The 21,512-nt window shown below is 47.7% G+C and overlaps 1 protein-coding gene across 1 annotated transcript in view; it reads left to right on the plus strand.

The window, feature by feature from the left end:
- LRRC75A (leucine rich repeat containing 75A) overlaps nucleotides 1–21,512 on the plus strand; it is a 58,060-nt gene that overhangs the window by 12,117 nt on the left and 24,431 nt on the right. The window contains exon 2 of the mRNA XM_058817859.1: nucleotides 12,431–12,559. Coding sequence (XP_058673842.1) covers nucleotides 12,431–12,559 — 129 coding nt within the window. The remainder of the gene's footprint in view (nucleotides 1–12,430; nucleotides 12,560–21,512) is intronic.

A 21,512-nucleotide genomic window follows, 5' to 3' on the forward strand; every position in this document is an offset into this window, starting at 1 on the left:
GCAGAAGGGCTGAGCATCCCTCTGGCAAAGGGAATTCCCAAGAACAGGAATGGAGTGCACAGAAGTGGCAGGGCTGGGAGCAGCTGCTCCTTATCTCTTCCTGAGCAGGCACATCAGGGAAGATAAAGCAAAAAGGGAAAAGATAACACAGATTGAGTCAGCCTGCCTCTCAGAGGGAGCTTTTTCCAACCTATTTACTTGTCACTGGTGATTTCAGCCCAGCCTGTGGATCTTCAGAGAAAACCAAGGGTTTTTTTCTTCCTGTTTCATGCCTTGCAAGAGGGAATCTTTCTTCCAGCCATGAATTTCTGGCATTTCTTGGCACGGGGGAAGGCCCCAAGGGCAGGTTTGGTGTCACTGTGTGCTAAATGCCACCCCACATCTGTGTGTGTGAGGCTGGAGGTGTCTGATCCACCACCCACCAGTGGCTCCTCCACTTTCAAACCAGCTCAGGGCCTGTGTTAGTCATGTTTTAATGATATTGGGATCAGCTGCTCGTGGCTGTGTGAGGAATTCCAGCCCAGGGCTGGGGATGGAGCAGGGAAGGGGAGGCTCAGCACAATGAGCTCATCCTGCCTTTCCTCTTGCTCAGCTCATCAGGTTTCAGGGATTATTCAGTGGTTGGAGCTGGGAAACGAGATTAAGGATTTGGTGCCGTGTCCTGAAACTTTCTGGGGTTCTTCTTCCTTTGCTGTGAACTTCAGGAGGAGCTGCTGGTGTGAAAAATATCAGTGCTGGCTGCTTTGGAGTTGGAAAATCAGCATTTTGGGCTTGCAGTGGCAGCACTGGGAGCAGGAGCTGTGAGACTTTGTTGTGGCACTGTGGGAATATCCTGTGGGTTCCATTGGATCCAGCTGAGTGATCCCAGGAAGGCTCAGGGAAGCAGGAGGGATTAGCAGGGTGCTCTGTTACCCCTGGCATCCCAGGCTTCTCCCTGGGGACTCTTCTGGGCTGGTGACACATTGTAGGGGACATCCCAGGCCATGGAGACAGGGATGCTTTGCTGGTGTTGCTGCTCTGTTGCTGCTCCCTGCCCTGTCCTGGGGGTGTTTTGGTGCTCACCCCCACCAAAACTGCTCATAGCCAGGTTAGCTTGTAATTGCTCCAAGTTATGTATTTTTGTACCATGCAAATTTTGTTTCTAGAGTTTATTCATGATACTTTGCTAGCTATTTTCAAGCTGTAAGCAAAGTGTGTTTTTAACAAAAAAACCCTCAAGTGACATAGTGTATTTTTGCAGGAATGAGGGAGAACCATGGAACAGGTATTTTTTAAAGGATGCATGATAGGAAGAAGGCTGCTTTTAACTGCTTATATCAGACATATTTCAATGCACTTGTCATTGGCAAATGCCTTGAAATATGGGCTGGGGAGAAGCCCTAGATGGAAGGAAACTCCCAATCCTGAGCTCTGCACAGCAGCTGTGACTCAGCAGTGGGAGCAGCAGCTCTGCTGTGGATCCTCTGCTGCAAAGGGAGCTCCAGGTGTGGTTTCCATCACCCAGCCCTGGCTCCTTCTCCTCCAGGGGCCACAGATCCCTCACAGGTTCTGTTTCCTGGGGGCACAGATCCCTCCAGGTTCTGTTTCCAGGGGCCACAGGTCCCTCACAGGCTCTGTTTCCCTGGCAGAAGCTCCCTGGGCCAAGGTGTGCTTTGTGTCTGATCCTCCCGAGCTGCTCTGGCATCTCCACTGGGAAATGGAATATCAACAACAGCGATTTAATGGCCCTGGCTGTCAAACAAAGCAGAAATATTTGGATTTTAGTGAGGAGGTTGGCACCTTTTATTGCTGGAAACAGGATGTGATGCTGCCTGTGCCATGTTTCTGCTTCTCCTTGCCTGCCCTGTGGCTTTGGGGGTCCCCACAAACAGAAAAGCAGAAAATCTGTTTACTTGTATCTGTTCAGTGAAACCTGGAGTGGATTTCCCTTCTCAGCCAAGCCCAGAGGCTCTCAGACCATTTTTGGGTTAATCTGTCACATCTCTGAGGCTCAGGACCAGCAGCCACCACCCTCTGGCCTTTCTGGAGCCTGGTGTGTGGTGAAATAAAGAGAATTTTAATGGCATTTACTGGAAATATTTGCTGGCTCTGGAGGGCAGAGCACTCTCCATCAGCCCAGCCTGTGTCCCCTGGGATCTCATTCCCTGATTTTGTGCAAAATTCTTCTTCCACTGCTCACTCGAGCTCAGCTCACTCTGGGGTGTCCCAGTCCCTCCCCAAGAAGGGAACTGGGTGGAGAAAAGAAGTTTTGTTTAACAAAAACCTGCGTGAAGCACTCTGCTAACCCAACCCCCTTGGCTCCAGAGGGATTTAAACATGTGCTTGTAGTTAATCAGGTATTTAAGTGGTTTTGTGACTTGGCAAGGCTGAGAGGAGCTATCCCAGAGGAGAGCAGAGCAGAGCAGAGGCCTCCCAGCTGGAAGGGTTTGGAAATGGGGGTGTTGAGGGCAGCAGTGTGAGTTTGGCTTTCTGTGACTCAGTTTCTCCTTTTGTTCAGCTCTCTGCAGGAGCTGGGAGGCACCAGAGGCACCCCAAAATGCAATGGTTTGTGAAACAGGATGAGTTGGGGTCAGTGTTGGTCAGTAAATTCACCTGAGCTGGCACTGGGGGCGCAGGAAAGGTCCTGCCAGGTTAATTCAGACCTGGCACATCCTGGGCAGGATTCACCCAGGGTGAGAAAGGGTTTTAAAGGAAATCATTCCCCCTCACTCTTGGAAAAGCTGCTTGGGGAACCCCCAGCTCTGTGTGGGGCTGCTCAGAGAGGTTTCATGGAGTGTGAGGGAGATTTTCCCTTGGCTCATGGACTTCACCCTGGTGGGGCAGCTCAGGAGGGGTTTCATGGAGTGTAAAGGAGATTTTCCCTTGGCTCATGGATTTCACCCCTGGTGGGGCAGCTCAGGAGGGGTTTCATGGAATGTAAAGGAGATTTTCCCTTGGCTCATGGATTTCACCCCTGTGGGGCAGCTCAGGAGACATTTCATGGAGTGTAAAGGAGATTTTCCCCTTAGCTCATGGATTTCATCCCTGTGGGGCTGCTCAGGAGACATTTCATGGAGTGTAAAGGAGATTTTCCCCTTAGCTCATGGATTTCATCCCTGTGGGGCTGCTCAGGAGACATTTCATGGAGTGTAAAGGAGATTTTCCCCTTAGCTCATGGATTTCATCCCATGGGGCTGCTCAGAGAGGTTTCATGGAGTATGAGGGAGATTTTCCCCTTGGCTCATGGATTTCACCCCTGAGCAGGGAGGTTTTCCCACCTCAATCTGATTTTCCTGCTGGGTGTTTCTGCTGGGATTGCTCTGGAATTTGTCTCCACTTAACCACCCAGCATCACAGCACCGATGTTATTATGCAAAGTGTAGATTATTTAACCACACAAGGTTTTTTAAATTTATTGATTTGATGTTGCTTTGAATCCCATTACAGAGATCTGCTTTATTAATGGACTTTGTCCATGCTCCAGATTAACTGGGGGTGCTGGATTTGCAAATGAAAGAATTGGAATTCATGCTGTCCATATTAATTACTTGGGTGATGCTGGCTTCCTTGGGGAAACCTTTCTTTTTATTCCACTCCTGTTGCTTTGTCTTAATTCAGAAAATCAGTTTGGTGCTGTGAGATTGGGTTGGTTTTTCTCCTTTGCTGGAATTCCCTTTTAACATTTAGGAAGATACTAAATGGTTTTATGGAATAGGCTGCTCCTGAGGATAAATTTTAATGCAAAAAAGGGTCAGGGAGCTTTTATTTCAATGTTTTGTTCAACCCCACTTCCTCCTCTTTTGCTTTGTGCTAAAATCTCTCTGTATCTTGTTCCTTCTAAATCTTTGCCTTGCAAAATCTCCTAATTCCTGCAGTGACACTCAGCCAGATTCTTGTGCTGAGTAATTCCACTCTCTTTGCTGGTAAAAATCCAGGATATGCCTGGATTTTGGTGTGTGCAGGTATTGCTATTGATCCAAACCCATTTTTTCCCTGTGTTCTCCCCACCCAGGCTCCTGCAATGGTGTAAATGAACCAAAAAAAAAAAAAAAAAAAGAAAAGAAAAAAAGGTTTGGCATGATTTTATAGGAGTCAGCTGTAATTTGTTCACTTAAATTGTCTTTTTGTCATGCTTGCATTATTCCACAGCAGCCAGTTTGGAGAGTTAATTGAATATTTGTGTCTCTCAAAGATGCCTTCAATTACTTCCATTGAATAACTCTGGGAGAGAGAGCTGTGATGAGGAATCACTGATGCTTATTTTCTGTAGCAGAAATATCTGAGCCTTTATTCCAGCACCTATTAAAGGATGCCAAAACATTCCTGGAGCCTCCCAGCCCGAAATTCCATCCTTTTGAAGCAGAGTTGAGCATCCATTGAGCATTCACAATGCATCCCTCCATGGCTAATGCAATAATAATCAGCTCAGGCCTTGGAGGTGGGAGCAGCTTTCAGAGAGCAGTTCTTGGGTTGCAGCCTCTCATTGTGTGTGCAGCAGGGGATTGATTTCTGCTGGGTCCAGGAGGCTTCCAGGTGAGGCAGGAACAGCGTTATTGATGCTGCAGGTTCTGGGGGAGGGTGTGGGAGTGTTTTCCCAGGGCTGGGCATCAAAACAAAACCCCTGTATGGTTGTGGGCAATCCCCACCTCAGGATTTATGGCTGCATTGATCAATCCCCCCATATTTTCAACTTTTTTTTTTTTTTCCTACTGTTGGATTGCAATAGCTCTGCTGGCTGAGGAGGGCAAGGGGAGCCATCAAAAGCAACAATTTTGGAGTGGATAAAAAAGCAAATGTGTTGTTTCAAGTGAGATTTGCAATTCCTTCTGTTTCTGCCTGCTCCTGGGAGCAGCAGGTCAGGATGGGCTCAGAGAAGGGTTTTAACCTGCTGTACATCAGCAGAGCCACCCTGGCCTCCTCCTGAAGCCTCTCCTGGTGGCAGCTGCTGGGCCCACACCATAAATGCTGATTCCTGCCCAAGCAGAGCCTGGCTCAGAATCGATGGCAGAGCCTGGCAGCTGGTGCAGGGCTGTGTTAATTGTGAAGGGAGGGAAATTTGGAGAAGGTGCCTGGGTTAGGGGAGTGAGAGGTGAGGACTCCCAGTGCCCCATTTGCTCTGTTAGACCAGGGCTGAGCTTTCCTGCATTTTCCATCCCCTCAGCCCAGCTCCAGCAGGACCCAGGGTCCTGTCCCAGGCACAGTCCCTGGCAGCAGCTGGGGACCATCTGGCCCAGCTGCAGAGCATCTGTTCTGCCATGCTGGGCTTTCCACAGCCCAGTCCTGCTCCTCCCCTTGCTGGGGTCTGCTCCTTTGCCCTCCAATTGCCCTGAACTCAGATGACCTTCATCACCTGTGAGACCCCTTCCCCATTTTATAAGCTACAAGAATGTAAAATTTGGTGGATGATTGGTTGATGATTTATGATCATGATTTATATTTTTGTTTGGTTTTTTGTTGGGGGGGGTTAGTTGTGTGTTTGTTCTGGGGTGGCTATGGAATGATGATGACAGCTGGTTATTGTTTTTGATGCTGGGGAATATAGGGGAAGGTTAATTGGAAGTGTATTGATGATCAGTGATTTGGGATGAGGGTTTAACAGGAGTGGTGACACCAGAGTCACCTGGGGAAGGGCAGGGGGTGGCAGGATGGACAGCAGCACCAGCCTTGGTGCCTGTTTGGCTCATCCCTGAGGCTGGGCCATCTGGGTGAGGCTTTTTGGACTCTTTTCCCAGCAGAGATGTGTGCAGGGGTGTGCAGAGCTGGGGTGTCTGGCCCATGGACGTGGGGGTGAGGAGCAGCCTGCACCAAGGGCTCAGTGTTGATCCAACAGCTCCCATCAGCTGGAGGGGTGTGGGGAGCCTGGGCTGTGATTCCAGGCAGGGAATTGTGTGATTGGAATGCTGCTCTTGTCCCAGGAGCTGTTCTTGCTGCAAGCCCAGACACCAGAGCTGTCTCACACAGGCAGTGGAAATGATGAGGGTGAGTGATTCCTCTCCGTCCTCTGCTTGTGAACCTCTTCCCCTTTCCTGCAAGGATCCCAGTTCTGCTTTTCTTTTTTCTTCCTGTAAATACTAATTTTAGGGTTGTTTGTGGATTTACTGCTTGTGAGGGCAGGGTGGGAGAGCTGCACACACAAATAAAAATCTTCAGTGGCCATCAGGCATCTCCTGTCACCTCCCAAGGACAAGAGTTGTCTGAGCCTCGGGTTGTCTCTAAAAAAACCCCATGGGGTGCTGAAACAAATCATAAAAACCTAACTAATATGGATGGGTGATCAGCTGCAGAGCAGATGGGGCTGGTTTGGGCTGGGAGAGGGGGAGGAGAACCAGGCAGAGCTCAGTGCTGGGAACAAAGGTGAGAGCAGCACGAGGGGGATTTTCCTGCTCCAGCTGCCCCCACACTGGATGTCTAGGATCAGCTAATTAGAGGGGCTTTTCTTGGCAGGTAAATGAGAGACACAAGCTCATCCAGGGACTGAGTCAGCCCAGCTGTCTCTGAGCAGGATGAATCACCATCCTCATATGAATTGACAGCACACTGAGCTTAGGTGGCAGCTCTGGCTCCTTCCCTGACAGGAGATAATAGGCAGCCTCTCCTCCAAGTCCATTTTCCAGCAGGGATCTAGGAGGCTTTTGCAAGTGGAAATAAGTAGATTTTTTGCAGGTGGGATCTGGCAGCACGATGTGGTTGAGGCTGGGGCTGATCCTGGGAATCAGCCCTGTGCTGGGGCAGGAATTCCTCTGCAGCCCTGAGAGCTGCTGGTCACAGGGCAAAAGGGATAAGAAATTGAGAAATTGATGAAGATGATGAGAATTGATGAATTCTGCTCCTGAGCTGTGGTTTGGATACTCCAGGCAGCACCTGGGATGCTCCAGGAAGCTCTTTGGGCACACACACGAGGATGGAATGGCAGAGTTGATTAAATTGATTATATTTTCATTTAATGCTTCAGTGCAGAGCTGTGAAGGGGAGGCCCAGCAGCCAGACTGGAGTTAGCAGGGTGGGTGTAGGGCAGGGTTGATGCATGAGCCTTTTCCTTTGGGTTTTAGCCAGGAATGTGTGGGGCTCTGGGTGGAGCTGAGGGGGTGGGAGAGTGACCCCTCAGCTATGCTTTGCTCAAATCCAGCTTTTCCTGCCTCTTCCCTTTGCAGGAGGAGAACTTTGTGGCATCACTGTCCTTGGGAGGGTTCTAAAGAGTCCTAAAGGGCTCCAGAGCTGTCACCCATCCATCTGGGAGCAGCAGCAATAAGTGACAAGTGCCACCAGGAGCCATCTGGTGCAGGCTCTGCATGGCCAGCAGGGTCCTGGCTTGGGGCTGGAGCCCCAGCTGGAGCCCCAGCCCCAGGCTTGGATGGAAAAGCAGGATTTGGGCAGCTCCTGCTGCTTTGGGAGGGATGAGATTTGGTGAGCTCAAGGCAGAGTTGGGTTAAAGGCAGTGGTGGATGGGAATTGTTGGGGTTGTTCAAAGCAAATCCTGGAGTCACCTTACCCAGACAGAACTTCCAGGCTTTTCCTGGGCTCCCAGTGGCTCTGTAAATCAGCAGAGCTGAGGCCATCCCCATTAAACATCCTCAGGCACTCTCCTGAAGAAATGTTAACTGAGATCTGGCCAAATTCCAGTTGGAGTCCTTGCCTTTGCCTGGCAGTATGGAATAAAAGAGCATTTTTCTGCAAATCTCCTATTCTCAGTTGTTTATTATCTGGCTGGCAGCATCACATCTCTCCCCATTAATCCATCTCTCCAAGTTCCTCCAATTGCAGCCTCCTGGAGGGGGTTCAAGCTGCCACCATTTATTATTTGAGTCAGTCTGCCAGGGAAATATTTGCTCCTTCCCTGAAGCATCAACTCCCTTCTCTCACTGCACCCTCAGTGCTTGAATGAGCCATTTGTGGCTCCCAAACTGATACTAACTCTGTGAAACAGAAAATACTCAATTATTATATCAATACCCACATATTTAATGCTGATTTGACTCCAGGCTGGTGGGTTGGACATGAAATGTGCAGAAGCAGTTGCTGGTTTGTGTGGAGCTTCCCAGGGTGGCTTTTGGGACCCCCATCCAGGTGTGCTGAGCTCCCAAATGCTGCCTGCCCTCCTCAAAAGTGCAAATTGCAAATTTGATTATCTCTGTGTGCCTGAGGGCTGGTTTGTCCCAAAATATTTTGTGGCATCGTTACCTTTGGGGTGCTTTACTCTTCTCTCAACCAGAAATCGATTCCTGCCTCAAAAATCTTTTTGGGGAAGAGTAGGAGGACGTGGTTGGGTTTTCCTCATAGGACACAGGTTGTGTCCAAAATGCAGAAAAACACAGGGCTGAGTCAAATCTGAGCTGACCTCCCTCCCCACACCAATCCCACTTGCTGGAATCATTTTTCCCCAGATAACTTGGAGCAGATGATGGATGGAAAACTGAATTAATCCTTCCTTCCTTCAGTGCCTGACTCTTGTTTACAGCACCAACCTCCCTGCTTGGAAATTCAGGAAAATGCTGCCCTGATTTTAGTGGAGATAAAGGAGTTTTGGAAGCGGTGCTGGCCAAACCAGCAGCTCTTGGGATATTTGTGAGCAGCTGTGATGAGGTTTTTTTTTGCACAGGAACCTCATTTGGGCAGCAATAATTTGGTGTTAGTGAAAACAACAACAGCAGAAGCTGCTTTCCCAATGACTCCTCACAGGGACCTGCTGCATTTCCCCCTAATTACAATTCAATTTGCAGTGATAAATAGTTTAATAAGCAAAAAATGGGCTTGGCTGTGGTTGGTTATGGCTCTGTGTGGCTTGGGGGATGCTGGGATTGGTGGAAACACAATTTGGAGCTTCCAAAGGCTCAAAAAAAACCCAAAAATTTGCAGTTTGAGCAGCAGAAAGAAAGAAGTGATTTTACATGAGGGAAAGAAAAGTTGGGGGTGCAGCTCCCAGATGTTTTCCTTGGGTGATGTTGGCCTGCAGAGTGATGGGTGAGCTCTGAGTTTTGGGGGAAAATAGATGTTTTTGTGGGTTTGCTGCAAATAACAGGTTGGGCACAGCATCCCTGTGCCTCTCACTGGGCTTGGGGTTTTGTTTTCAAAAATAATTGGGGTTTTTTTTAGACCTTTCATGGCTGTGGCTGGGGAATTTCTATTGCTGGCTGCTGGAGGAACACGTTACATTTATTTTCTGCTGGATTTTTGGATATAAATTTCAAATTCACCCCTCTAAGTGGGGTAGGTGGTTGAGGGTTTTTGTTTTGGTTTTTTTTTTTTTTGGTGGTTTTTTTTTTTTTTTTTGGTTGATGGGTTTTTTGGTGTTTTTTTGTGTTTTGTTTTTGGTTTTTTGTGGGTTTTTGTTTTTTGTGTGTGTGGATTTTTTAAATTTGTTTGGGTTTGGGGGTTTATTTTTTGTTTTGGGGTTTTTTTTTCCTATTTTTTTAAACCTGATAGCTTTACACTGCTACATTTGCAGAATATTCCTCCTGTGGAGGCTCAGCTGGTTGATGAGGAAATTTTCCTTCCAGTGGATAAGGATGCATCAACGATTTGACTTTCAGCTTCCTAAAGCTGGAAACAAATGGGATAAACTGCAGAGAAGTCATGGTTGATTTCTATTTGAAAATTCCCCTTTTTCCTGCAGAGATGTTCCCATTTTTCTGCCACACCTGGACAAAGCACCCCAGCAGAGTTCAGGAATTGGATCCACTCCTGAACACCCTCAAATCTGCCCTGAGAAAGCCATGCCTGGCTTATAAACCACTTTAAACCTTATTTATTTAAAATCTGCACTTGCCATCCAGGTAAAATCCGCTGGGAAAAAGGAATGTGCTGAAAAAAGTGGCTGGAGCCAGATGCTGGGCGTTCCTGCAAAGGCACTGATGGGTGATTTGCTGCTGACAGCATGAATTGGTGTTAAGTTATTAAATTGCAGATGAGCTCATCACTTGGCCTCGAACAAGTTTCAGCCTTCAGAGGCTTTAAAATATTGTGTGTGGTGGAAAAGAGACAGTGCTGGTGTGGCAGAGAGGAAAACATCTGTGCCTAAAAAATGGGAGAACCAGGAGGGAGCAGGGAATGCTCCACGTGGAAAATGTCAAGTTCTCCCAGCAGAGAGGAGGAGAAATTCTCTCGTTTATCAGCTGGAGTTTTTCATTTTAGCTGAGGAGAAAATGGTGAAGAGTTTTGAGATGCTTGAAGGGGCAAGATGCTGAGCCTGGTTTGGTTCTGAAGGTCCCAGTGAGTTGTGCCAAGTCCCCAAATTGGCCTTCTGGTGTTTGCCACAGATCAGGGACCAAATCCAGCTTTTATCTGATATTTGCTTGATCCTAATGCTGAGCTTTACTAAACTGGGAAGGTGACATCCACGCTAGAAAAGTGGGAGTTTCCTTTGAGCACCTCCCTCCATAATTTCTCTTCTTCCTCTTGCAAAGAAGCCCATGGTCTCTCGACACTGAGATTTTTTTAAAGTACAAAACTAATATTTTGTATAAATTTGTAAATATTAATTATTATAATATATATAATTTGTATACTATAATTTGTAAATAGAAATTTGTTCCTTTGAGCACCTCCCTCCACAATTTCTATTCTTCCTCTTGCAAAGAAGCCCAGGGTCTCTTCACACACTGAGATTTTTTAAAGTACTAAAATAATATTTTGTATAAATTTGTAAATATTAATTATTATAATATATATAATTTGTATACTATAATTTGTAAATAGAAATTTGTATAATATATATAATTTTTATACTATAATATAATCTGTATAATTTGTAAATAGTAATTTGGCAGAAGCCGTGAGACAGACCAGAAATCAGTTTGGCCACTTGATTTTTCCAGCTGGGCAGCCTCACACGTGTGTGGTTTTTAACATTCTCCTTTTTTACTAAATAACCTGTTTGCAGTCAAGGAGTTGCTGTTAACTCAGGCAGTGCTGCCGGGCTGATCCTAAAAATACCAAGGAAAGCAGTGGGATAAACACTTGTCACCTCGTTTGTGGCCTGAGCTGGAATTGCTGTCATGTGAGATCCCTCGGGCTGTTGTGTCTGAAGGCTCAATGGATTTTTTTTTAAAGTGTGGATGTTTATTTTCAACTTGTCTGAAATCACAGAGCATCCACGCCTACAAGCAATGTGCTTTCCCGTGGGGTTTTTGGGGCTGGAGCATCTCTGAGCTCAGGACAAGCTTTAATTTATTGCACGGTGGCAAAATGTTATTGGCTTGCGTTTGTCAGGAGGAAATTCTTTGTGCCAGGTGCCACCAGCTCCATGGGAAGCAAAAGAAGTTCCAAAAGGAATAAAAAGATTGTTTGGGTATTATACACACGAATATATTTGAGGTGAAAGGAGCACACTGTGTATAACCCTTCCCCTCACGTGTAATATGATGGATTCCACACGGGGAGTTCTCTGCTAAAATTCCTCTAATTATTCAATCTGAGAAACACAAACCATAGAAATCAGCCTTGGAGGGGGCCTCAGGAGGTCTGGCCCATCCCTGGGGCAGGATCAGCTCCACCTGAGCTGCTCCTGACTCCACCTTGTCCAGTCTGGCACAGCTTCCACTCCCTCCCAGTCAGCCTAACCCAGCATTTTCCCTTCCCTCTCTCCAATCCATCCTCCAGTTTGCAGTGCTGCAGTTTTGGGCTCCTCCCTCTCTCCCTGTGCACAGCAGCCCCAGAACTCCTCCAGTGTGGTGGTGTTCACAGGAGTCCCAGGATGAGGGAAGAGAGGAGAATCTTGTTTCAGAGGAGGATAATCTTGTTCCAGAGAGGACTCCATGTTTCAGAAGGCTGGTTTATTTTTTTATCAATATATTAAAAGAAAATGATCTATTAAAACTATACTAAAAGAATAGAAGGAAAGATTTCATCAGAAGGCTTGCAAGGAATAGAAAAAGAATTGAATGATAATAAAATCTTGTGACTGACCAGAGAGTCTCAGACAGCCAGACTGTGATTGGCCTTTAATTAAAAACAACCACATGAGACCAATCACAGATGCACCTGTTGCATTCCACATCAGCAGATAATCATTATTTACATTTAGTTTCTGAGGCCTCTCAGCTTCTCAGGAGAAAAAAATCCTAAGGAAAGGATTTTCCATAAAATGTGTCTGTGACACTCCAGTGCTGCATTTATCCTCCAGCTGCAGCTCTGTGTGTGATGTTCTCTGGGGTTATCTTGCATTTTTACCTGTTGCAAGTGTGTCATTGACTCAGTGGGTTTATGAGGTTGATCCTGCAGCCCTAAAGCCTCTTTGCAGAGCAGGTGAAGGCCAGGAGTGCAGCTTCCCTCAAGGTGACACAAGGTGTCCCTTCCTTCTCTTTGTCACCAAAACTGCAGGACAAACAAAAACCCTCCAACAACATTTTCAGTGGGAGCTGCTGGGGATCATTTCCTCCTGCAGTCAGGGCTGACTTTAAGAACCTTTGACTTTTCTGTCCCACCTAACCTTGCTGCTTTGCCCTGTTTCCTGCAGGATTTAGGGATGGAGTCCACCTCTCTGGATGATGTCCTCTATCGTTACGCCAGCTTCCGAAACCTGGTGGATCCCATCACCCACGACCTCATCATCAGCCTGGCAAGATACATCCACTGCCCCAAACCAGTAAGTGCCATGGTCTCCTCTCATTTTGTGCCTTGGCAAACTGGGAATGTGGAAAATCCTCCCAGTTCTGGGTGGGTCTGGACCAAGAGGATCGGGTTTTCCAGCTGAACAAGTGATATTCTGCTAATGTTGGCTCTCCTTCTGGCTTGTGTGTGGCAAGGGATCATCCATGGTGGATGGACCTGCAGGCATCACTCTGCTGTATTTGCTGCTAATAACAGGTCTTTAATTTCCTGTGAGAGTATCTGAAGGGATGGAGTCATTCACTGCTGCTTCTTGTGGATGTTTCACTCAGTTATAGCCTCCACCAGTGTTTGAAAAGGAGGGAAATTGCTTTTTTTTTAAAGCATTTACAGATTTCTTTAATGTTATGAGGCAAAGCCACAAAGGTCCTGTTTGGGCTGGGGTGTAGGTGTGACTCTGAAGGGCTTCATAAAACCCTCAGCCCACAGTAAAAGGTGCTGGGAAGGGTGGAGAGGACACCAGGGACCCAAATCTCCATTTTCAGAGACAAGGATGGCTCTCCATGTCCTGCAGCGCGAGATTGAGATGGAGCCACACCCCTGTGCTGTGCAGGGACATCCATGGATCCCTTTTCCTGTGGAGAACAAAATCCTTTCCTTCCTCCTCCCCCATGGGCTGGGAAAGTGCAGAAAGCTGCTCTCTGCTCTCGTGCCGGGCGCGTTTCCAGCAGAGAGGCCCCGTTCCCCTGCTGGGCCTGCCCTGTTCCAGAGCCCTGAGACTGAGCTGGTTCCTCCTCCTGAGGGTGAGAACCATGGGAGGAGAGCTCTGGATTCCCCATAAAAACACTCTGAGGCCACTCCTGGGCCTGGAGCTGCTCCAGTGCTGAGCTCCTGCTCTCCCCTGTCCCCCTGCAGGTTTCTGTTGGCACCAGAGGCTGTGCAGGAGGCAGTGCCAGGGTCAGCAGGGAGATGCAGAGTCCTCGTTGCTCTGCTCAGCCCTGTGGGGCACATCTGGACAGCTGTGTCCAGTTCTGGGCTCCTCAGGGCAAGAGGAGCTCCTGGAGTGGGGCCAGAGCAGGGGGACAATGAGGATGAAGGGACTGGAGCATCTCTGAGGGAGCTGGGGCTGCTCAGCCTGGAGAGGAGATGCTGAGAGGGGCCCCCATCCCTGGCTGTCCCTGTGTGCAGGGACCCAGCAATGGGACAGGAGGAAAGGGCAGGAACTGATGCCCAGGAAGCTCCACCTGAAAATGAGGAATTCTTCCCAGTGCAGGTGAGAGCTGGAGCAGATTGTCCAGAGGGGGTGTGGAGTGTGGAGCCTCCCTTCCCTGGGAGTTGTCTGGACACAATCCTGGCCATGTGCTGGGAATTCAGGGCCTTCCAGCCTGATAATTCTGGGATTGTGTGCTGACAAAACCCCAAATGAATCAGCCTGTTGCAGCACTGAGGCTCTTACTCTGCAGGAAAGGCTTTTTGGATGCCCTTGGTGCTCTCCACATCCTCTGCACAGCTCAAAGCACCACACCAGGGATGGAAGGATGGGATGGATTGGATGGAGGGATGGATTGGATGGGTGGAGGATGGATGGATGGATGGATGGATGGATGGATGGATGGATGGTGAGGGAAGCAGGGGTTGTGCAGGTGACAAAGAGCAACTCCAGCAGCATCAGGGCTGTGCTGCAGCTCCTCATTGGTGGCTTTGCCTTGCTCAGCTTTGGGTGCCACTGGCTGTGCTTTAAACCTTTTACTTTTTTTTTTGTTTTGTTTTGGCAGCTGAGTGAAAAGTAACTTCATCCCAGTGTTTCGTGGTGGTTTCCTGAGATACTGATGTTCTCCAAGTCCCCAGAAAGTTGCCTGCTTTAGTCACCAGGGTTATTTTCCAGCTCCCAGCCCTCTCTTCCCCCAGACTGACTTCACTTTGACAGAGCCTTGGCACGATGTGTGAGAGCAGGAGAACACTCAGGGCCAGGAGTGCTGCAGAAGTTTTGGCTTTTGCTCTGAATCCTGTGCCATAAATATACATAAATCTATATGTTGAGGCAGCTGGGAGCTTGTCCTTATCCATGCAGAGGTGGATGGAGCTGGCCTGGACCCTGGTCCCTGTTAACCTTCTCTTTTAAATGTGTTCCTGCTCAGGGTTCTGGGGTCCTGGAGAGGCTCTCCTGCCTCTCTGTACATTGCTTTTTTCACTCAGCTTCTATTTATACCACCCTCAGCTTAAAGGTGACCCCTTGGTCTCTCCTCTGAGCTAAAATAAAAGTTGAATCATTTTTCCAAGCCCTGGGTAAACACAGCCTGAGTCTGTATGGCCAGGAAAAACTGGCCTGGGCTCCCCAGCGTGGCTCTGGGGGTGCTGATTCCAGGCAGCAAACCCAACCCAAAAGCTGTAACTTGTGCTGGGGGAGGCTGGAGTGCTGTGAAGGAGGAATTTGGAGGTGGAAGTGTTTGGGGGAGCTTTGTGTGGGTGTCCAGGCAGTGCTGCAGGGCTGGATTGCTGCTGAGATCCCAGCCTGGCCTGTTGGTTGGGGTGTGAAAGGAGCCGAGGAAAAATCTCCTTCCCAGATCCTTTGGAACTCAGGGCTTGGATCTGGTCCCATTCCAGTGTTCAGTGCTGTTCAAGGAAACCCAGGTCCTGGAGTGCAGCTCTTGTCACCTTTGGGTTTCTGAGGCTTGGAAGTGGCAGATTTGCTGTTCAGGAAACTCAGATTGTGCAGGAAGCTTTCCAGCATGGAAAGGGAATCAAAGACATCTGAACAAGTGTCTTCTCCCCCATGGCCACTCTTTTATCTCCCTGCCTCTCTCCTTGTGGGAAAGGTTCCTTGGAAAGCAGCTCAGCTCCAAAGCCACTTCCCAAAACCCAGTGCCAGCAATCAGTGGGTGCTGCCCTCAGGGTGATGTCTGTCTGTCTGTCCCCACGGGCAGGAAAAGGGGACAGAACACCCCAGCAAAGCCATGTGCTGTGGGATTGCAGCAAACCTCCTGCAGCTGCTCTGGTTTGGAGCTGAAAACACAAACTTTGAGTAAGGAGTGAAGGGCCCCCGTGAAAAATTCACAGCTCTCCATGCCAGCAGGGATATCTGGCCCTGAACTATTGGAAAATTGAAGCAATTCCTTTTTTTCCACACACCAAAGACACGAGTGTGGATGACTGATGGCTGAGATAGGGAGTGAGTCAGGCTTCCCTCCAGCTTGGGGACTTGGATTTGGGATAAGCACGGGGAAAAGGGAAAGTGGAGCCTTGGGCAAGGCTGGTTTGGGCTTTGTGCCTTTGTGCTGTTTCACTGCAACCCCTGGGATGTACCTGGGAGCTCCTCCAAGCCCTGAAGGTTGCCCAGAGTGAATTTTGGCTTTGCTGATCCCCATCCTGCTGCTTTCTGGCAGGGCAAGGCTGGCAGAGCAGCTTAGCAAAGCCCCATCCCAAAATCCAGCTTTGCCTCACCATTTTCCTGCAGCTCCTGGGCAGCAGCTTTTTTATTCAAAAAATGAAAAAAAAAAATCCCAAAATCCAGCTTTGCCTCACCATTCTCCTGTAGCTCCTGGGCAGCAGCTTTTTTATTCAAAAAATGAAAAAAAAAATCCCAAAATCCAGCTTTGCCTGGCCATTCTCCTGCTCCTCCAGGCCTCAGGTGGAAGATGTGACCCTGTTCAAACACCGGGGAGTCAATTTGGGCAAATATCTCAGGTTGGGATTATCTCAATTTTGAATATCAACTTCATCTTCCCCACTGAAATTCAAGATAAATGGGGACAGGGGGAGTTTCTAAAGCTCTTCTAAGCAGCTGGAGAGTGGAAGCAAAGTGGATTTTGCCCTGGGTGGATGGAAGCTCTGTTTTCTTGTCATTTGAGCAATTTCTGTGTGGCTTCTTCCAGAGAGGAAGCACCCTCTATTAGGAAAAAATAAAAAAGGAAATAAAGAAATAAAAGCAAAGAGTTTTTGTAAATAGGGAAGGTGCCAGGAGGCTTTGCAGTGATTGCTCTTCCTCGATGGCAGGGACTGGGATCCCTGGCCAGAGTCCAGCAGGCGATTATCTCCCAGTTTGAGCTATTTGGGGATTTCTAAGAGCTTTATCCCACCCTTCCCATCTTCAAAGAGCTGTTGGGTAATTTGCTAAATCCTGCTGATTTCTCTGTCACTTTTCCTTTTTCCCCTTGCCATCCATCCTGCCCCAGCACAGCTCCTGGGTCTGCATCCGTGTTTTCTCATCTGCTTGGAGCCCTTGGAAGTGAAATTTCCCTGCTGCATCCCGGAGCTGCTGCTGGGAGAGCTTGGGTGCCCTCGACTGCTCCTTCCTCACCTCTTTTTCTCTTAAAAAAATACAGAAAATCCCCAGTTGTGCTGCAGAGCTGAGGTGGTGAGTGAGCTGCCCTTTCCCTGGGATTCACATTAGCAGGGACTGGATGGGAGAGGGTCCGGCCACCCCTCCCCAGGCTCCCAGGGCTGAGAACCCCCAGGGAATGACAGAAATGTCCCAAAAATATCCCAGGGACACTCCTGCAGCCATGGGGGGCTGGCCTGGGCTCTGCTTCCCGTGGGATCCCAGCTGATCCAGGCTGGGAAATGCTGAATTTGGGACGTAAATAACCCAAAAATTCACATCTGGTTTCATCCTGGCAGAAGAGAGGGGACAGAGGAGGGTGAGTGGTGCCTGCTGGGATGAGACCTGAGCTTCCAAGGGCGATTTTCCCTGAGAAATTCCAATTTTCCTCTGAATTTCATCTTCCCTGTGCATGCTGAAAGGGAAGGCAGTGCCATCTTTCAGGAAAGGGAATGAAATCTTGAAATCAGAGGACAGAGTGGAACAAACACTCCGGAAAGGAGATATGATCAAGTTAAAATGAAATGGAAAAAAAAACCCCAGAAAATCTGAAATGGAGTGACTACAACAAAATACACTGAGAGTAAATGAAGTGCAGTGAAAAGGATCAAAAATTATTCCCATTGAATTCCCTAAAATCAGGGAATAAAGGTAAACAAAGAGACAAAAGAGAAACAGAAGAAATGAAATTTCAGAAATGAAACAAACCTGATACAAAGTGAAACAAGAAAAGCAAAATGGGATGACATGAAGTGCATAGCAATGCCCCATTGATCCTCATTTAAATCAAGATTTCATTCCCTTTCCTCAGAGTGCCATCATCCCCCTGAGCACTGATTCCAGTGGGTGTTTTTCTCTTTTTCTCTTGTGCACCAGCTGCAAAGATTAACCTGTTGTTTGCTGAGATATTTCCAGAGTAATGAGTAAATCCAGAGCAATCCCTCCTGGATTTTTAGTTGTTCATGGCAGGATACAGATGGATTTGGCATTAAAATTTCGCTGCTCCAGTGACCTTTCCAGTGGCATCTGAGTGATCTTCCCATAATGATTTTGTTTGTAGCACTCAAGTGGGTCCAGTTTAGGATGCTCCAAGGCCTCCCCCCACACCTCAGACAGGTTTTTAGGGCCAGGAAATGCAGCACACACCTCCCTGCCAGTCCCCACCCTGCTCCCATTCCTCCTTTTCTATGGAAGCTGAGCTGGGTACCCTCCAGCAGCTCTCAGGGAAGATTTTGATATAATTTTTTTTTGCAATTTTATCTTCCATGTCCCCCTCAGGGCCATCTATCACCTCGGATTTTATTGCCTTCTCTCTCTAATTGCTTCTCTGAAGTCCAAGTGCGATATTACTGCAGGATCCTGTGGAACAACTTCCTGAGCTGCTGCAATCCCCTTCATCTCCTGCTCCTGCCTCTCTTGATAAGCCCTATTGTACACTGATTTTCATTTTGGTGTGTCAACACCCAGGCTGAGGCTTTGCACTTTGGCCTTTCTGCAAAGCACACTGGGGGAAAACGTGCAGAATTGGGTTCCACTCCTTCCCTTTGTTTCTACAGATTTTGCCTGTCAGTTTTCTGCCACTTCTGCCTTTCTGCAGCTTCAGCAGCTCCTAATTTGGGTTAATTCAGGGTTTAATTGCTGGGTCCTTGGTGCTCTGTGGTTGTCCTTAGTGAGCACTCAGTGCTGCTGGGATGCCCAGGGGTTTGTGGTGGCACAACTGGAATTTTAAGAGTTGCAAAAGAGCAAATCCTCTGCTGAGAGCTCAAGAATGAACCTGACTGGTGCTGAGGTGAGGTGGCCACCCCATCCCTGCAGCCAGGACGTGAGGGGCAGCTGTGACAATCCCACTCTTTTGGGGTTTCTAGGTTTGCCTGGAATCAGAGGATTTTGGGGTTTGCTCAATCATGAAGTTAAAACAGTTGCCATGCTCAGTGTTGGGCTAATTTGATGAAAGCCAAGGGTTAATGTGACCTCCTGGAGATGGGCCAGGCAGGTCCCCTCAGGTGACACAGCCTGGCTGTCCCTGCAGGCCCCTCCTGCCCACAAGTGCAGCCCAATCCCATTTTGCACCAGTTGCTGCCTTTCCCCCTCATTGAGTTTTATGCTGCTGTCAAGCAGGACTCCACAAAATGTTAATTTTGCCCTGGCACGGAGCCCCTGCCATCTGCTCCAGGACACCTTCAGCTGCCAGGGTGCCAGGCTGCTCCAAAAAGGTGCTGAAGGGCCAGAAGTGCTGCTCAGGGTCTGTATTCTCACCCTGCCATGCAGCTAATTACAGCCACAACCTTTAATTATTCCTACCTTTTTCAGTGCAGTCCTTACCTGCTGACCTGGGTTTGGAATTTCCCTGGATGGGTTTGTAGATGGCTTTGGGTGATGGATGGGGGTGAGTTTTCTGATCAGCATCTCCAAAATTCACCTTCCTGTGCAAAAAAAAGTTGCTGCTGGATGGGAAATTTAGTGATAAAACCTTCTAATAAGGTTTTATCAAAGTCTAATTTTTGCTTGATAGAAGATTGGTTCTTTTCCTCCTTAAAAAGAAAAAGCAAAACCTTTTTCTTTGGCTTTTATTTATGCTACTTCAGATTTTACCTCTTTTTCCTCATTTACCTTTTTCTTTCCTTTTTTACCTTCCCAAGAAGAAAATTTTGGTCAGATTTTACTTCTTTTACATTCTTTAAGAGGGGATTTTTGGTGGTAAAACCTCTATCCAAGCAAACCAGAAGGAAGGGAGTGAGGTTTCTGCTGTGAACAGCATTCCCTATCCAAACAGCATCTGGAGCTGTTTGCTGGGTTTGCATTGTTTCTGTGCAGCTTTTATGTCTTTTATTTCTGTTTCTGTGCATCTTTTAACATTGTCTCAGTAGAATTTCCCACAAACTACAAGGATCTCGTAATATTTGGTGTAGTTTGAGATGAAAACCCCCCTGAAATAGGTGATGTAGGATCTGATTTGATGCTGGGCTCTGACTGTGTGTAATTCCTGTGGCTCCACAGTGATCATTTCAAAATATGACCAAAAAAAACCCCCTCATTCTTATTAAAATAGCCTTTATTTAATTGCTTAAGTTCCTCCTATAATTTGAATTAAACCAGACATGATTTATTTTCAAAAGCTTTTCTGCTCTGAGCTACAGGGTGGTCAAATTGATCAGCCCTAAAGCCACGTTGTCACTTTATTTAGAATTTATTTTTGGGATCTATCACTCCACTATGCCAAATCTGCTTCCCTTTGGGGATCACCCTCATCCTCCACACACCAAATCCTCTTCCCAGAGGAGCCTGAATTGAGGAAAGGGGAATTGCAACAGACTCGTGGTGATATTTTAAGGTGATATTTCAAGGACATCTCCCTGGAGAGCTTTTCCAGGGTGGATTTTTCATGCTTTGCCCAAGGAACTCAGCCATGAAAGAGGAGGGATTTGGGATTTAGGATTTGGGATTTGGGGTGGATTCCCCCTTGCACACCTGGATGGGGCTGTAGGTAGGAACAGTCCCCAATCCCTGCGTTCCCCTCCTGGTTTTTGGGATGTTTTGGGGGAATGGTGGATTTAAATCTTTTCCCACCTCCTGATCTCACAGGATTTGCTGGAGAAAACCCCATTAGGAGTTGCAGAGGGGAATCTGGGACTGGCTGCAGCACAGATGTCTGCAAGCAACAATAGGCTGAGCTCAGCCCCACGCTCTGGAGGCACAGGGGGGAGGGACAAAAAGAAGAAGAAAGGGAAGGGAAAAAGGCAAAGCAGAAAATCATGAGATGACTTCAGCCCCTCGTGACAACATCAAAAGGGAAGAGTCGTAAATTCGGGTCCCATTAAAGCCAGGGGGAGCAGGAAAAGCCATTTTGGGGCTGCAGCTGCAGGTTTGGGGTGGGCAGAGCTCTGTCCTGGGGTTCATCCTCTGGGCCCTGGGGGTGCTGGACACGGATTTCCCTCCCTGATCCCCTGAGATCTGGGGGTCCCTGCCGTGTTTGGGGTCTCCATTCCCACTGTGGGCGTCTCACAGGGTGTGAATCCCTCACACATGGGGCCATTTCCACATTTCCTCTGTGTTTTTCTCTCATCCTTTCCAAACCCCAACTCCAATCCCTGGGGATTTGCTCTCTTTGCCTCCTGCTAATTTGGGATAACTGATTGGATACACATTAAAGCCATTGAGGATTTTCTCCCCTGGAGCTTCCCAGGGCATGTCTCACTGTTTTATGCCTTTGTTTAACTGGATAATAATTCCATTTATCATTGTCAACATTTTTTTTTTTGTCTTTCAACCACTTGAGGTTTTTTGCTTAATAATCCAGACTATTATCCTATTGTCCTAGCTGATCATCCAAGACAAAAAGAGGAGGATTTGGAAGGAAATCTCTCATTCTCTTTATTTTTAAGGTGTGAAATAGGTCATGTTTTAAGGTTCATTGTCTGCTGAACTGCATGAAAAGCAAAAATCTTGGCTGAGGGATCCCCACACCAAATATTTCCTGGGCAGGAATGGAGGTCCCAGGATAAGTGTGGTTTGTGCCTCATAGCTGCAAATCCTGCAGCATCCAGAAAGGGATGTGGCAAATGTGAAAATTCTTCTAAAGGAACCACAAAAGGAGAGGGGAAAAAAACCCCTATTTTTAATGGATTCAGGAAAGCCAGGGAGTTCTCATTTTCAAGATATGCAGGACAGCACG

This window comes from Ammospiza caudacuta, chromosome 20 (assembly GCF_027887145.1).
Source record: "Ammospiza caudacuta isolate bAmmCau1 chromosome 20, bAmmCau1.pri, whole genome shotgun sequence".
Lineage (NCBI taxonomy): Eukaryota > Metazoa > Chordata > Aves > Passeriformes > Passerellidae > Ammospiza > Ammospiza caudacuta.